The sequence below is a fragment of the Pyrus communis genome, chromosome 13 (genome assembly GCF_041283825.1).
Source record: "Pyrus communis isolate YQ-2024b chromosome 13, ASM4128382v1, whole genome shotgun sequence".
NCBI classification, from domain to species: Eukaryota; Viridiplantae; Streptophyta; class Magnoliopsida; order Rosales; family Rosaceae; genus Pyrus; species Pyrus communis.
The window spans coordinates 26079866-26096996 of NC_142577.1; the positions used below are offsets into that span (position 1 = coordinate 26079866).

Here is a 17131-nt window from a genome sequence, read left to right on the forward strand (position 1 = left end):
AAAGTGTAGAACAAGATTATACCCATTTGGAAGCCCAATGGTTGCCGGAGATGGCGGAATATGGTGAGGAGGGGGAGGTTAGTGATCTTATGCGTTGGGTGGTTTGTGGTCTATGGAGAATATTGAAGTGTCGTACTAGTATGGTGTTTGAGAAAATTGAGGTAGAGCCTACTGTTGTGATGCAATTACTTCAACAACAATGGGAGGAGATAGCGGGATGTGATGGGGAAGTAGTGCAACAACCAACCTGTGGGCAGAAAGGAAGAGGGGAGAGTCCTGAAGGGTGGGTTAAGCCACCTTTTGGAACAATAAAAGTTAATTGTGATGGAGCCTGGTGTAATCATACTGGTGTGGGTGGTTTTGGGTAGAATGCGAGGGATTTTATGGGCATTTTAAAAGGTGTTGGAGGTGTGGGCAAAGTACTATATGTTTCGAGCATCATGGTGGAAGCGGAAGCAATGAGGTTGGCTTTGCTTGTGTGGAAATGGGCTTCGGGTCTGTTCAGTTGGAAGCTAATTCAAAAGTCTTTGTCAACATGATTCATGAGAGCATGCAACCAGAGGCAATCATGGATGGTATTCTATGGGACATTAACCTTATTAAGCAACAATTATGTTTTGTTGAGTTTATTTATACTCCCCGTGCGTGTAATGAGGCTGCGCATCTTGTGGCATCTTATGCCATGCGTGTGGAGGGTGGTCACTCATGGGATGGTTTTGAACCAAAATAATTATTTAATACTATGGCATCTGATGTAAAAATTTCGATTCGTATTTAATAATATTCAACTTTTGACAAAAAAAAAAAAAAAAAAAATTCACATAAGAGAGAGAAACCCAAGATAACACACCACCGATTTGGGAACTGGCACAGATGTAGCAGAATTGTGGCCAGAAATACTTTGGCCCCCAACATCATGTAAATATCCCAAGCTCCCAACCCTTTATTTATTCCAATTTCCAACCAGCTGATCTCGTCCAAGGCCATACCAAATATGGATGCCTTCTCTTCCTCCTTCCTATCTGCATTTCCTGCCTTCTCTTCCCCCAAGCTCAGCAGTATTTCCTCTATCAGAATGGAAGAAAGACCCAGCTCCCAACCACCAGCTTCAAGGCCGCCGCCGTCGCAGCAGCCTCCGAGAACCACTCCACCACCGCCGCTAGCGGCAAAAGCCGATCATGCTCTTCAAAACAATGCCTCAACTTTCACTGCGGCAAAACAAACAGTTTCTGCGCTACCCGCAGTGATCTTCAATGCTTTGGACGATTTCATCAACAGCTTCATCGACCCTCCAGTGAAACCCTCAGTGGACCCCAGGCACGTGCTCTCCCACAACTTTGCTCCGGTTGAGGAGCTCCCGCCGACGGAGTGTGAGATCATACACGGCTCCCTGCCGCCGTGCCTCGACGGAGCCTACATTCGCAATGGCCCCAACCCGCAATACCTTCCTCGTGGGCCCTACCACCTGTTCGACGGGGACGGCATGCTGCACTCCGTTAGGATCTCTGGAGGCCGGGCGGTGCTCTGCAGCCGATACGTCAAGACCTACAAGTACACCGTTGAGCGTGACGCCGGCCACCCTATACTTCCCAACGTCTTCTCTGGCTTCAACGGCCTCACCGCTTCCGCCACACGTGGCGCTCTCTTCGCTGCCCGGGTCTTTACAGGTAGGGTCCACAATCCATTCCATACCTAAAACGCAAACATTTCAATGCATTCTCTTCTACATATTTCTTATTAAAAAAAAAAAAAGTTTTAACGGAAAAATCTATGGTAATGTTCACTTTAACGAAAAATTATATTTTTACACTAAAAAATTAATTCTGGTATTATTCATTTTACCCTTTATTTTGTCCTTATCATTCAAACTCAAGTTTTCAAACCATTTTTATTAGTTTTCCTTTAAAAAAATTGACTTAAATGTTAAAATGATTTCTATGTTTTAAAATTAAAGAGAAATTAATGAAAATGGTTTGAAAACTTTTAGTTTTAACAATAAGGAAAAAATAAATGGTAAATTGAATAGTATCATGATTGACTTTTTAGTGTAAAAATATGGTTTTTCGTTAAAGTGAACTGTACCGGGAGTTTTTCGTTAAAGTTCCCTTTAATCAAAGGATCAATGTAATCTTTGTGTTTCTAATTTGGCCAATTTAGTTATTGTCTTTCTTTTCGTTCGCTAATTAAAGACATTTTTATCTAATTTTTATAAAATATATATATATTATTATAAAATTATAATTTATTTGATTTAAAATATTTAAAATTAAATAAAATTAAAAATTATTTTCCTCCCAACTCTCTGACCTCCTCCCTAACATTGCTCCCTCTTTTTTCTATGTCACAACCTTAATCATTTTTCAGATTAGAAGTTTTATTTCTTATATGTGTTATTTCTTGTTGATTTGCATTTTTCTCAAAAGAGAAAGTTTAATTATTTCTCATATGAAATTTTTAAAAGAGATTGAATGAAATGTCCTTAATTGGTTAATAGAGACAAACATGAGAATTAAAGTAGTCAAAATCGAAATACGGGAACTAAATTGGCCATATGGCTATAACACAGAAACTATTTTGACATTTAAGCCTAAAAAAATTGGATAACATAATCTTTAGCGATCCGGACTACAGAACATGTCGGCTTTATGGCTACTAAATTGATAAAGAAACAAAATAGTTTTTCTTCAATTTAATCATTATTGTTCACTTTTCTTATTATAAATTGTCCTGACTATTGAAAAAAAAAAAAACTATTATAGTTTTATTTTTGGGTAAATGACAAAAAATTACCTCAGCTATTGGTTTTACGACACTTTCATAACTCATCTTTTAAAATTGACAATGTCATACCCCATCTTACGAATTTGTGCTAATGTTAGACCTCCGTCAGTTTTTCTGTTGTTTTATCTGTTAAATCCTGACGTAGCCAAAGACAGGACCCACTCACTAATCCTATTAGATTAAAAAATAATAAAATATATTTTTAATAATAAAATATTCAAAAATTAAAAAACTAAAAAAAATAAAAAGTGGCCTAAGGGATCCGCCCTTCTTTTTCCTCCACCCGCACCAACCCTTTTTCTTCTTCTTTTCGACAGCCACCAAACCCTTCCTTGTCCCCCCAACCTTCCTTCACCACCCTCTCTCTCTTTTCTCTCTCTCCTCTCTTTGGGATGCGGTCTCCCTCCTCCGTCCCTATCCCCACTCGCACTCATCCCGTCCCCTACCTTTGTTCTTATTTCTGTTTCAGAACCCCCTCCCTTCTTCAACCTAAACCCTAACCCTAATTCCCCAATTTCAAACAGAAAACCCTAATTCCCCCAAACCTTAACCCTAAATTTCAAATCTCCATAGTTGAGGCAATGCTGCAAACAGACTTACAACCATTGCAGGTCATCTTCTTGGGGCTCTCCTTGGCACCGTAGGCGAGGGATTCACCGCCTCCGTTAGAAGAAGCATCAACGGCCTTGCTGTTGTCTTCCCACTTGAGGGGTTTGTTGAGCGCGGAATGAATGTAATTGATCAAACCCCACGCCTCGAGGAAATAAAAAATCCTCTGAACGGAGCCGATGTCGTCAACTAGAGACTTGCGGGGGTCTATGAAGGTGAGCTTTCGAGAAAGGTTAATGGCCCTAGATTTGGCGACGATGGTGTTGCGATAATACTTGTAGAGGGTAGGGTTTTTCGAAGGGGATCGAGAATCGAAGAACTCAATGGTGGATGTGGTCCGGCAAGAACTAGCTGGAATAGCTAAGGATGTGGATGACGTTGGCGTCAGAGGTGGGATGTGGTTTAAGATGGCGGGGAGCGGCGGTGGTCAGAGTCTTGGGATTGGCAGCGATCAGAAGAGGAATGGGTGGGGGTTTGGATGGGGTGTTGGAGGAGGAAAGGTCTTGGGCCTCTGTTTGGGTCGAAGATCTTCGAAGGGACAAAGGTAGGGGACGGGAAAAGGTGGGAGTTGGGGGATGGGGTGGGTCCCACATTTTCTTAATAATTTTTTAAATGATTTTCTATATTTATTAGTTTTTTTTTTTTTTTTTGAAATATATTTATTTGTATTTAATTAATTTTTTAATTTAGTTGGGTAAGGATGTGGTTCCCACACCTACCAGCTCATAACTTAACGGTCAAACTTAATAGAAAATTGACGGAGGTCTGACATTGGTACAAATTCTTAAGACGAGGTATGAAATTGTCAATTTTAAAAGATGAGGTATGAAAGTGTCGTGGCACCAATAGTTGAGATAGTTTTTTGTAATTAACCCTTTATTTTTTGTTCAAAACTGTTGTTCTTACTATCTATTTATATCATTATTTATTATCTCTTTAATAAAAATGGGATCCATATACATTTGTGGGCCCAAATAAATAGTACAAATACATGATAATTGTAGTAATGATATTTTTTGTTACTGCACATCTCCTTTTTCTTCCTCAATTTTTCTTTGGTCTATTCCATCCAAAAGTTAAAGGATGAGCACAAAAGAAAAAGGAGTAATTTCTGATACTTAGTACAACATTAGCAAGTACATAACTGTCATAACAAAATTAAATTAATTATATTTTTATTTTAATCTTTCATTCAGTATTACTATCAAATGATCGATGTAATATTCAAATATTCACCGTTACTTTGTTTACAGGCCAATACAATCCTGCAAATGGCATTGGTCTTGCAAACACAAGTTTGGCCTTCTTTGGCGACCGACTTTATGCTCTCGGCGAGTCCGATCTCCCTTACTCCATCCGCCTGACGTCCAACGGAGATATCGAAACTCTGGGACGCCATGATTTCGATGGCAAGCTCTCCATGAACATGACAGCTCATCCCAAGATAGACCCTGACACGGGGGAGGCCTTCGCCTTCCGCTATGGCTTTATACGGCCGTTTCTAACCTACTTCCACTTTGATTCGAATGGCGTGAAGCAGCCGGACGTTCCGATATTCTCCATGGTCACTCCAACGTTCCTCCATGACTTCGCAATCACCAAAAAACATGCCATATTTGCTGACATACAAATTGGGTTGAACCTTATTGACATGATCACTAAACGAGCCTCCCCCGTTGGTTTGGACCCCTCGAAAGTGCCGAGAATTGGAGTGATTCCGCGGTACGCAAAGGACGAGTCGGAGATGAGGTGGTTTGAGGTGCCGGGTTTCAACAGCGTACACGCCACCAATGCATGGGATGAGGACGATGCTATTGTGATGGTGGCACCAAACGTTTTGTCAGCAGAGCACACAATGGAGAGGATGGATCTTGTTCATTCCTTGGTTGAGAAGGTTCGGATTGATCTCAAAACGGGGATTGTGACGAGGCAGCCGATTTCGACCAGAAATCTGGATTTCGCCGTGATCAATCCGGCTTACCTGGGGAGGAAGAATAAGTATGTGTATGTAGCTGTGGGTGATCCCATGCCTAAGATATCAGGAGTTGTAAAATTGGATGTGTCCAATGCGGAGCACAAGGAGTGTATTGTGGCCAGCAGGATGTTTGGGCCGGGGTGCTACGGGGGCGAGCCGTTTTTCGTAGCCAGAGAGCCCGAGAATCCTGAGGCGGACGAGGACGACGGGTTTTTGGTGTCGTATGTTCACGATGAGAAGGCTGGGGAATCGAGGTTCTTGGTGATGGATGCAAAGTCTCCTCAGCTTGACATTGTGGCTGCTGTGAGGATGCCCCGGCGGGTGCCTTATGGCTTCCACGGACTCTTTGTGAGGGAAAGTGATCTCAACAAGTTGTAGTTTCATATGTCCCCATGAAGCAACATAGCAAACGTTACACAAACAAAAATATATTGCACATATTTATATTTTACAATAAAGCTTCCAATAAAAAATAAAAGTTTAAAATACAATTAATTTTGCTCAAATATAAAAAAATAAAAAAATTTACCATTAATTGGTGTTTATAAACATGTATCGGAGAAGTACGACAATAATCTACAATTAGATGGTTTATTGGGCCTATCTGGTGTGTACAAACCACATTTTGTTGGACTGATGATTAAGTTAAAGATAATATCGAAATTATATTGAATTCTATATCGCATAAATAAATCGTGTAGGTGATCGCACTTCACCATACTAATTCCCCAAAGCAGAACAAGCTAATTGATCTAAGCATTGAGTGTTGGAATTTAATACAGCTGCAAACATAGATTACGAACATGCATCAAGTACTGTGATTTGAGTTCAGACTTTGTGAAGCCATTGATCGCTGGGAAATGAAAAGGAAATATTCTACTCAAGGAGGACCTTATGTTCTTTCTAGAATAGGGCTAGATTTTCTGATATACAAACATGTTCCTCTTGAGCAGGGACTTATACTTTTATAAATGTGCAACCATAACTATTTCCTCCTATCAAGGAAAACGGTTTGTTCAAAACACACGTCTATAGTGCTCCAACGTGGGATATCCACTCACCAACATGTTTAACCCTTAATGTCCTACTTTAAAGGAAAGAGGTTTATTCACCTATTAACTCTAACCATTCTCAGTTTCCACTAAACTCAAAACCCGAATGAGATAAGTTTATAGTCCAATATGGTTCCAACATTGAGCAACAATACCAATATCTGTTGTAACGAATAGTGGAGGCTTCCAGCTTCTCATAATTCTTCATCACAAGGTTGCTTCCATGTCCACTGCCTTCACTTGCACGTTCATCCCAGTCACAATCGAAAATACGCAGAGTATTTTCTGATGATTAAAGGACCGTTTGATTTTGTTCTTTTCAGTTTTCAATCATACAGCTGAATAAAACAATAATCTATACATATTAATAGAATTCTGATTCTTAACCAAAACTTCGTAAAATTATCATTCTAACTTTCTAGACAAAACTGAACATAAATAAAAACTATGAACAATTTAGTAATTACACGAACATGAATTTTACTTTTTTTTACGTGAACCTTATATCCACACAAACATAGCAGCCCTATTCAAAATTAAAAATTAAATTAAAAAACCCTAGCTCTCTCCTCTTCCTCTCTTTGCACTCTGTCGCCAAAAAAATCCTCAATCGCTCTTCTCCCACGTTCTCCTCTTAACTGATCTACTTTCTTCAGAACCACCCAACAACACTATAATTTGTCTTTTCCCGAACTCCCACAAGTTACAAAAACAAATCTTTCAAAATATTAAAATCCCCATTCCATATTAATTCTTAAAAATTTGTTTAATGTTCAAAATTGCAAGATAAATGAAACAAGGATTAATCTATAAGGTTTGATCTGTATTTCTCTTCTCTTCAAAAATTGATGAAATATAAATGATTGTCTTTGCTGGTTTGGTGGCTATGTTCGGCCGTCTATTGACAATATTCCTAAAAAGCAGGCAACTTTTTCTTACAGTTTTGTGGATGTGACGAAACGTAGAAAATTAAGAAGCACATTTAATTGCACACGTATTGGTGTTTGCCAATTGCTAGTTTGAGTTGAGTATACTCGAGCATGGTGATTAAGAGTTAAGACCCACGTTTACTTAACTTTGGGAGTTGCCGCGCCGACTGTCACCTTGTACGTTGTTGCATGCACGATTTATTTTGGTCCTCAAACACCAAGTAAAATATCTTCCCAGCTTCCCGACACCCTTTAATAGTTCCCCTTCCCCTAGGAACAAAAATCCATTGCTCCGTGACGGTTTTAGATACGGACGGAATTTAGAGCCGCCGAAACAAAGAGCAATACAAAAAAATGGATGCCTTGTCTTCCTCGTTTCTACCCACATTTCGCACTCCAAATATTCTAGTATCTCCTGCCATCACTACCCCCAATCTCCTCATAATTTCCTCTGCCAGAAGAACTGAAGAAAAACCAGATAATGCTTCAACTTTCACTGCGGCATAACAAACACCGTCCGCGCTACCCGCAGCGATCTTCAGTGTCCTTGATGACTTGATCAACAATTTCATCGACCCTCCACTGAAACCTGCTCTCAACCCCTGGCACGTGCTCTCCGGCAACTTTGCTCCCGTCGAAGAGCTTACCCCAACAGAGTGCGAGATCATACACGGCTCCCTGCCGCCGTGCCTCAACGGTGCATACATTCGCAATGGCCCCGAACCCGCAGTTTCTTCCTCGTGGGCTGTACCACCTTTTCGACGGCGACGGCGTGGTTCACTGCGTTAGGATCTCCGGAGGCCGGGCGGTGCTCTGCAGTCGCTACGTACGGACATACGAGTACACCGTCGAGCGTGACGCCGGCCACCCTTTTGTTCCTAACTTCTTCTCTTGCTTCAACGGCCTCGCTGCCTTCGCTGTACGTACCCTTCTCTTCGCTGCCCGCATCTTAACAGGTAAAGTCCAAAATCTTGTAGCGTAATGCTACTAGGGAGATTAAATTTGTCTACAAAATTTTGTAAATAAAATAATATGAAAGTTGATGATTGAATTATTATTTAAGTGTTAATTAACGTGCTTATTTCTATTTGAGACACATAATTTAGTACGATTTTAGTCTACGTAGTACTGCTGTTATAATAATCCAACAATTTAGAATATAACACGTCACTTATAATTAAACTACAAGTAAGAAAAAAATTATTTCAAACATAATTCAACAGTTTTGAAATATATATTTTTTAAGAACTTTAAACCTTAATTGTAGTAAAAGTTAAGCTTAATTACATGTGATGTGTTATATTTTAATTTCGTTAGATTATCTTTATGGTGGAGATTGAACAAAATGCGGGTAGATACACATGGCTAGATGTAGAGACTCGAAATCATCTAGCCCATCATAACACACCCAAAATAATTACAATTAGTTATCTTTTTTGTAATGTTCCATTCAGCTATGATTCGATACTTAATTATTGAGGTTATGTTTAGCTTCTACAATCCTTTAAAAAAAAAAAAAAAGTAAGTACGTCAAAACGTGTAATAAAAAATCAAATACAACCTAAAAAAAACAATTAAAATATGAGATGCTTCTTCTAAAGTGCACTTTCTAATACTTTTGTAATGCAATTAACTTTTTCAGCTGACAAACATTATTGGAAGTAATTCTTGTTATTTGCATGCGCTTTTAGCTATTCTAAAAAATTTCAAACAAGTTTATAGACAGACAATAACGAGACAATATGTAATATATTGGAGTATTTACTAAAAAATTCCAATAGGTTAGGGTATATAATATATTATTAAATAAATTCACGTGCTATATATATTGTGTGACGATTTGATAATCACATTTCTTATTGTCCCCACTCACTTCACCTTTCCACTACTTTGTTAGTTACACGCCAATACAATCCTGCAAATGGCATCGGTCTTGCAAACACAAGTTTAGCTTTCTTTGGCAGTCGACTCTATGCCCTTGGTGAGTCTGATCTGCCTTATTCCATCCGCCTGACGTCCAATGGAGACATCGAAACTCTGGGACGCCATGATTTCGAAGGAAAGCTCTCCATGAGCATGACGGCTCATCCGAAGATAGACCCTGAGACGGGGAGGCATTCGCCTTCCGCTACGGCCCCATGCCGCCGTTTCTAACATACTTCCGCTTTGATTCGAACAGCATGAAGCAGCCTGACGTGCCCATATTTTCTACGGTCACTTCCTCTCTCGTCCATGATGTAGCAATTACCAAAAAATATGCCATATTTGCTGACATACAAATCAGGATGAACCATATCGACATTCTCACTAAGGGAGCTTTGCCTTCGGTTTGGACCCCTTCAAAGTGCCGAGGATCGGAGTGATTCCACGGTACGCCAAGGACGAGTCCGGGATGAGGTGGTTTGACGTGCCAGGGTTCAACATCATGCATGCCATCAATGCTTGGGATGAAGATGATGATGATGCTATTGTTATGCTGGCACCAAACGTAAATGCTGCTATTGTGATGCTAGCGCAATTGCACTGCTGTAAATGCTGGCCAGCACCAAACAGCAGAGTACAGACCGAACATTATTTGCAGGAAGACAACATAGTAGGTTGCTGCTGACCTTATCAATCCGAGAAGCGCACAGGTTGACAAGACAAGAACATAGACAGATGTAACAAAACTTCCCTTCAATCTTGTTTTCTCAAAAGGGTATATGTAGCATTGCCTTGAGAGTCATCGTCGATCCCTCTTCATAGATCTTTGAGGCCAAATCAACGATCAAAAGCATGGTGCTGAGCTCTAGGATACGGAGAGGCACCAGATAGAGAAGACCGAGATGAATGAATCCAGCTGAATAGTCTTTCATTTTTCTGGCTATGTCAAATGGTATGAGCCAATTGAAGTGGAGATCATCGGGGATTTGTTTTACAATTTCTGAGATTTCAACCATGAACTTTTAGGGGAAAAAAACAGAAGAGAGGGAGGGAGGTGAGGGGAGAAATCCGAAGGCAAGAAGCTAAGTATTTTTCACCGTAAGGTTGCTTTCCATCGCTTTCACTTCCAAGCTCAATCCACACGGTTTCATATACAACCGTGAATTTCTAAATGAACATGAAGTCTTTGAAGTCTTTCTTGATGCAATTAGCAATGCGGAAAAGTCCAAGTCAATACTCAAGTCCACCCCAACCACCATCAACAGAAAAAGTCTTTCTTGATGATTTCAGCCTATTGAATACTTGGAGAGCCAAGGGTAGACTTGACTTAAACTTTAAGTCTCGTTCGGAATTGCTTATGTTCATAAACTTTTTTTTTTTTTTTTTTTTTTTCTAAAAGTGCTTTTGATGCAAATACGTTGAGATTTTTATTAAAAATTCAAGTGCTTCCTAAAAAAGGGCACTCGAAGCACTCTGTTTCCCAAAAATATTTTTATGTAAGTTTTTCTGTCAAATTTCGCAGTGCTTTTGATTGTCAGAAAGCACTTTTAACTCTTCTTGAAACAACCCCATTTGTTTCTCTACTAATTACAACATTACTATCATGGCCCAAAGTTGTTAATTTTCACATGTAGAGGGGGCCATTGGTTTGTTATATCCTTGACCTTGTCTCTTGGCTCACAAAAGATAACGAAAAAAGGTTGGCCTACTTTGTGGAAGGACCAAAATTTAAATTTACCAATTCTTACCCTGTGCAACAACAATGCAGTAATACATAATTCAGTGTAACAGCAATGTAGTTACTGGTTTTGTTTCTGTAGATTGTTGGACGCTTTGAAATTCCGATGAGATAATACAGTTGCCCTAGCAATGGTGCTGCAAAATGTCAAATTCTTATCAATATAGTAAAAGAGAAAGACATATAATTTGATGCAAGAATGCATCCAAACTGCAATAGTATTACATGAAGGGTTGCAACATCTTCACAATTTCATTTCCAAGTAACACATTAATTAAAACTACCAAAATAAAAGTTACAAATTGAGCTACAAGAAAACAGAATATTCATCCACTGCCTCTCTTCTTAGCCTGCATCTTCAATTTCTTCTCCACCGCGCGATTCTTGCAATCGTAGAAATATATCATGCAGACAATCCACTTCAGCACATTCCCAAAGCAGAACAAGCAAACCTGTGCAATAATACCACCAAAATAATTCCTGCTTTTGTAGCAGCCGGAATAGAGGCAAGGCAACCTCAAACTTATTTCCCAGAAAAAGAAAATGAGCATCAAACTAAACCCTCTCCACTCACATCCGCTGCTCAAATATATCGCCTGACCAAACGGCTTGATTCCGCCCGCCCCATCCAGTATCGAAATCACAACGCTCACATTCCACACAGCACTCCATGCCAAATACATTACCAGAAGCCCAAATGCCGGCCAACACAGTACAGCATACAACAAAGCATCGAAATCATTGAAGTTTCGGAAGACAGCATAGTAGGTTATTCCTAGCCATGTCAGCCCTAGCAGAGTATAACTTGACAACACAAGAACATAAGAAAATGTTACAAAAGTTCCCTTCAGCCTTGTTTTGTCAAAGGTTTTTTTCACCATTTCTCTTAGAGTCATCACTGGACTCTCTTCTGTGTGTATCTTAGATCCCAAGTAAACGATCGGAATCGCGGTTACAAAATGGAGGAGATGAAGAGGCACCACAAAGAGAAACCCCAGATAAAATAACTCATTGGGAAAATCTTGGTTCAATTTTCTGGATACCTCAACTGGAATGGACCAACTCAACCTGAAGGAAGTCAAGTAGCGATTCATGCCGGCCTCACGCGGAGGCAGGCTTAGGGTTTTCAAGGTTTCAACCATGATTTTCTGGAGATGGGATTCATAGTAAATCAAGAAACAGAAGAGAGGAAGGGAGGTGAGGATTGTGAAAGTTAAGAATTTGATGTTTCTGGCAGGGATTATAAGAGCTTTCCTGAGAATACCGGAGGCTTCCAGCTTCTGATTCTTCATCACAAGATTGCTTTCCATCTCCATGGCTTCGCTTCCAAGCTCGATCCACTCACACTTGAACGTTTCTGATTATCCAAAGCACATCATTTAATAAATCATTTGAGCAGTTTTAATTCTTTTTTATGGTTAGGTCAAAGGCTGCGTGCACGTCCCGTTGCACCCAAGTCAAAACTCCCTCCATGTAGATTAGACCTAGGTGATTTACGACAAAACGCGTACAAAGAGAAGAAATACGTTAAAATACTTCGTTACTTTATTTATTATTTAAGTTTACAATATATACGTATGTTTGCCTTATTCTATAAGGAATATAATTACAAGGATATGAAAACTAAATACAAGAGAGATTACAATCAAACAAATCTTAGTCCTATCTAAAATAGGACTCCTAGAATATTTACAAGTTAAGACTCAAATCAACACTCCTCTCAAGTTAGTGCATAGATATCATACATGCCCAATTTGATAATTGGATCCTAAAAAAACTTTACTAGATACTACCTAAGTAAGAACATGAACCTGCTGGTCCTCAGAATTCACAAACGGTATAAACACAATCTTCCTTACAGGATTTTCTTTGACAAAGTATCGATTAACCTCCACATGTTCTACTCGATCAACATTTGACTTGATCCCCGAAGTAAATTACAAAATATGGTATTCGATTCTTAATTATTTGCAACATCCGCTAACCACGCACGATTACGCACAAGATCTTGTTCAGAATATGGTTTTCGATTCTCAGCTGTTCGCAACATCCACTAATTGGATCATTAATTACAATGGTCAAACAAAGAACATACAACCAAAAAAGAATGGTTAGTCTTGTATAGTATGTGGTAGGTTTGAACTATGCTGCACAAATAAGAGTACCGCAACCAGAAGATGTCAAAAACCAAGTCTTTGTGACTAATGATGGGGTGAGATGGACTCCACAAGCAAAAAAGATCGTCAGCTCATGGGCACTTAGTCAGTAGATTAACCAACCATACTACTACGCTCAAAGACTACTACCATAAATGCTCAATTCTCAACCACTGAGAACCAAACTCTCCTTCGATCAGCAAGCGGAGAACTAAGAAGTGGAGTCTTACTGTGATACACGGTAGATGATGACGACACTCTAATATGGCCAGTTGCTTCCAAGTTTCTCAAGGAAAGAGAAGCAGACTTACGCGTAGACATCCAACGTATCAAAGTTCGTGGATACAACTTCATCTTCTTGAACCAACAAAAAAGGGTGTTCATGAAGCTCTGCTGGAGAAGAATGCAATAAAAAGGTGTCGCGTGCAACCAAAGTACCAAAGTTCGTGGATATTCCAGTTTCACTGAAGAATACGCAGGAGCAACTACAAGAAGAAGACTTTGATGGATGCAGAGCAGAGATAGAAATTGTGAGCGCTAAGATGCAGTAAGTGTTGAAACGAAGCCGTTTTAGCCGAAAATACACCTCAAATCAAAACAAACAAACTTTAGGAACATCTAATGCAAACAATGAAAATCCAACCACAAAGAAAGAGTTCACATAAAATTATATATAAACAGATATAATATAGCAACTTCAAAGTAGGAAAGCAACCTCTAATTTTTAGCACGCAGAAGTGAGAAAGCCGAGGCAAATGATGTCCAAGTCATCCAATCCAAGTTTCTAATAAAACCCATTGTCACGACATCGACATAACTAACATGATTCTCGTCAATCCTACTAGAACTACCATATAGCAGAGATATCATCCTTCCAAGTCATCCAGCAGTTGCTCCAATTCCAGCTTAGTCCCTGTAGAGGCAAACAAGCAGATGCACTCAGCTACTCGATAATATCTACAAGAAAAGAAGTCCCAAAACACAAAGCCCTAACACTTTCGACAAGTTGTCCCATTCCAAATACACTTTACTTGTTCGAGCTTATATCTTTCACCATTTTGTAAAAACGTTGTATAGCCATGACTTACCCATTGGCATAAGGTGAAGCACGGTGAGCATGGCGATGTGGAGGAGACCTGCTATAGCTCCGTCCACGTCGAGGAGGTGTAACACTACGGCGTCGTGGAGGTGATCTTCTCCTACGCGGACTATAACTCCTGCCAAAAAAGATATCATTTAAGTGTAATAATTTTAATTCTCCTCATCAAGAACAAAATATTTTCAATTCAAAAGTAGACAAACATTAGGAATATTGTGTTCCAAATAAAAAAACTTGGCAAGCACAAGGCAAATTCTAAGTGAGCTGAGACAAGTATGTCAAGAAGGATGCGGTTAATCAGGGTACAAACAATTCTCATAACCATTCAAACACTCAACGCAACAATAGCATAAAATGGAAAGACAACGGGTCATCAAAATACAGAATCACAATTTTAACAGAGTGAGTTAAAAAAAAAAAGATGGCCACACCTGCGCCCATAGCCATCGTAACTAGGACTTCTGCGGCGTCGAGGGGATGGACTTCGACGCCTTCCACTACTCACTCCTCGTGAACCAACGCGCGTGCGACATTCTCGAGCAAAATGACCAGGTTCACCACACTCATAACACTTTAAGTCCTCTCCTCCACCACGCCCACGTCCACCACCACCACGGCCTCCACTACCCGTAGAATTGTGAGAAAGCTCCACACGCCATCCATTTTTACCTGTAGACACAAAAAAACGGGAGATAGGAAGAATAAATGAAGATATGATGCAATAGATAGTGTGGACTATAAAATAAGACACCAACTTATCACTTATAGTTGCAAAGGTCAAAACAAAACAAATTAACACACACAAATACAGTTAGAGTGGGATAGTTGGGCAAACCATTCAAAGCTTGAACCGCGTCTAGAGCATCCCTGCGATCATCAAATTCAATAAATGCATATCCTGGCGGTCTTCGTGCAACCCATACACTGTCATCAATTTCATAAAAATATCGGTTAGCAACACGAATCCTTCAAACCTATGAAAATTGATCACAACTCGCTAAGACAACGAAAAAACAAGAGGAATGTAGCAGAAAATACTTGCGAAGAACGCCGAACATCCGAAATTCATCTTCCAGATCCCTCTCGTTCACTCGAGGGTCCAAATTCCCAACATAAACCCGAGTCATCGTCGCAATACCACCTTCAACCTAGCAAAATACAAATTTATTTAACACAAATTTATCCTATAAAAAAAATTCTCATATAAATTCCAGAAAGAATCGAACTTTTCCAGGAAAAATTAGAACAAATCGAACGTTCAATGATTAACGAATCGAAAGAGGGAAAAATAGCCTTGAATATTACCTTGAAAAAAACCCTAGAATTTGTGAACTTTGATTGATCAGAGCGACGGGGAAACGAATTGGGTGCTCTGCGGGTGGAATCGGAGAGCTCGATTAAACCCTAGAAACCAGAACCAATTTCCCCGCGTGTTCTTCGACGGATTGTACATTCCCCTTTTAGCCCTTATGGTGAATCTCCTCTTTTAACCTTGTCTGTGAGTTTCGGGAGCCCAACTGGCCCGCTATTGGGCTTATATGTAAAGTTATCTGTTCTCAAGGCCCAGCCTTCTAATGGTGTCTGAACGGCATGAAGTTTTTAATATCCAAAGCCATCGTCATTGCTAACATATGCCTTTGGGCACGTTTGAAAAATACTTTTAAAATTACCGAAAATATTTTTGGTAAAATTAATTTTGGGTTCTATAAGCACTATAAGTGCCTAAAGAAGTATCATATATGTTTTTCTTGCAATAAACACTTATATAATCCACTTGGATTTCTACTAAAAATTGGTTTAAAAATTTTGGTTTTTTAGCCAAAATGGTCCTTGAGATTTGCATAACTCACCAATTTGGTTCCTGAGATTTGAAATCAATAGAAGTGGTTCTTGAGATTGTCCACCATCAATCATTTTGGTCATTCCGCAAAAAAATTATGTTAAATGAGAATCAAAATGACAAAAATACCCTCAATTTAACAAGCAATAGACCAAAATGATTTGACAAAGAATTGAGGGTATTTTTGTTATTTTATCTTATTTAATGGATATTTTTTATAGAATGAACAAAATGATTGATGATGGACAATCTTATGGACAACTTCAATTGATTTCAAATCTCAGGGATCAAAATGAGGAGTTATGTAATTCTCAGTGACTATTTTAGGTAAAAAGCCAAAAATATTTTCACCAAAAGTATTTTCAATCATTTTAAAAGAACTTTCAAACAAGCCTTATGTTTCTCAAATCATTTTCGTAGGATAAATTTTTACTTCTTCACATTATTTCACCCCCTTTATGAATCCATGTCATATTTCCAATGATTCTGCTTACTCCATTTGAAAGTTATTGGTTATTGTCTAGAAATATCTTAAGAAACATAGTCTCTACAAAATGGCGTGCAAGCGTTTAATATTTCTCATCAAACAAGACTAATGACGCACTTGGAAAACTTTTCTAGTGGAAGTGATGTTGTTATAAACACTTTAGAAATTTAATAAAAGTTCAGTGTTAAAACTTCCCAGTTTTATTAAGTGAAACACATTTAAAAGCTTTTTTTTTGTTCATAAAGTGTTTTTCCTCATATGAAAGCAAATTATAAACAAGCTCTAAATTTATAGTGAACAGTTTGGACCAACATAAAAATAAAATAAGAGAAATGCTTTCAAACATCATATCGTCTTATACTCAAATTATCAGAGTAATTCACTGTCTACAAAAGATAATCTATTTATTAAATATACAATCATTGAATAATCTGAATTCGTAAAACTAAATAATCCAAACTAATTCACATTATTTAATATTCGTAACATTTAACATTACGTAATATAAAAAGAATTCCGAAAGGATATACTGAAATAATCTT

General features: G+C 38.8%; 3 protein-coding genes and 1 pseudogene across 4 annotated transcripts; 2 read left to right on the forward strand and 2 right to left on the reverse strand.

The window, feature by feature from the left end:
* Positions 1 to 424: 424 nt before the first annotated feature.
* On the forward strand, positions 425 to 5856 carry LOC137736917 (putative carotenoid cleavage dioxygenase 4, chloroplastic). Its single transcript, XM_068476237.2, has 2 exons — positions 425 to 1667; positions 4644 to 5856. Exons 1-2 carry the CDS (start codon positions 995 to 997, stop codon positions 5741 to 5743), a joined length of 1773 nt encoding a protein of 590 aa, XP_068332338.2. The 5' UTR covers positions 425 to 994; the 3' UTR covers positions 5744 to 5856.
* A 1811-nt stretch (positions 5857 to 7667) lies between these two features.
* On the forward strand, positions 7668 to 10039 carry LOC148692013 (putative carotenoid cleavage dioxygenase 4, chloroplastic; annotated as a pseudogene).
* A 1103-nt stretch (positions 10040 to 11142) lies between these two features.
* Positions 11143 to 12445, reverse strand: LOC137736296 (uncharacterized). Its single transcript, XM_068475589.2, has one exon. The coding sequence runs from the start codon at positions 12321 to 12323 to the stop codon at positions 11334 to 11336; it is 990 nt and encodes a 329-aa protein (XP_068331690.2). The 5' UTR covers positions 12324 to 12445; the 3' UTR covers positions 11143 to 11333.
* A 570-nt stretch (positions 12446 to 13015) lies between these two features.
* LOC137737147 (serine/arginine-rich splicing factor RSZ21) lies at positions 13016 to 15724 on the reverse strand. Of its 2 annotated transcripts, XR_015955153.1 has the most exons (7): positions 15568 to 15720; positions 15301 to 15410; positions 15098 to 15186; positions 14694 to 14931; positions 14252 to 14380; positions 13879 to 14076; positions 13016 to 13749 (listed from the first exon to the last, which is right to left on the reverse strand). XR_015955153.1 is itself a non-coding variant. In XM_068476538.2 (6 exons), exons 2-6 carry the CDS (start codon positions 15387 to 15389, stop codon positions 14070 to 14072), a joined length of 552 nt encoding a protein of 183 aa, XP_068332639.1. In that variant the 5' UTR covers positions 15390 to 15410; positions 15568 to 15724; the 3' UTR covers positions 13016 to 14069. The 2 variants fall into 2 exon arrangements, 1 of the variants encoding a protein (XP_068332639.1); XM_068476538.2 differs by having other exon boundaries at positions 13016 to 14076; positions 15568 to 15724.
* Between the last annotated feature and the right edge of the window lie 1407 nt (positions 15725 to 17131).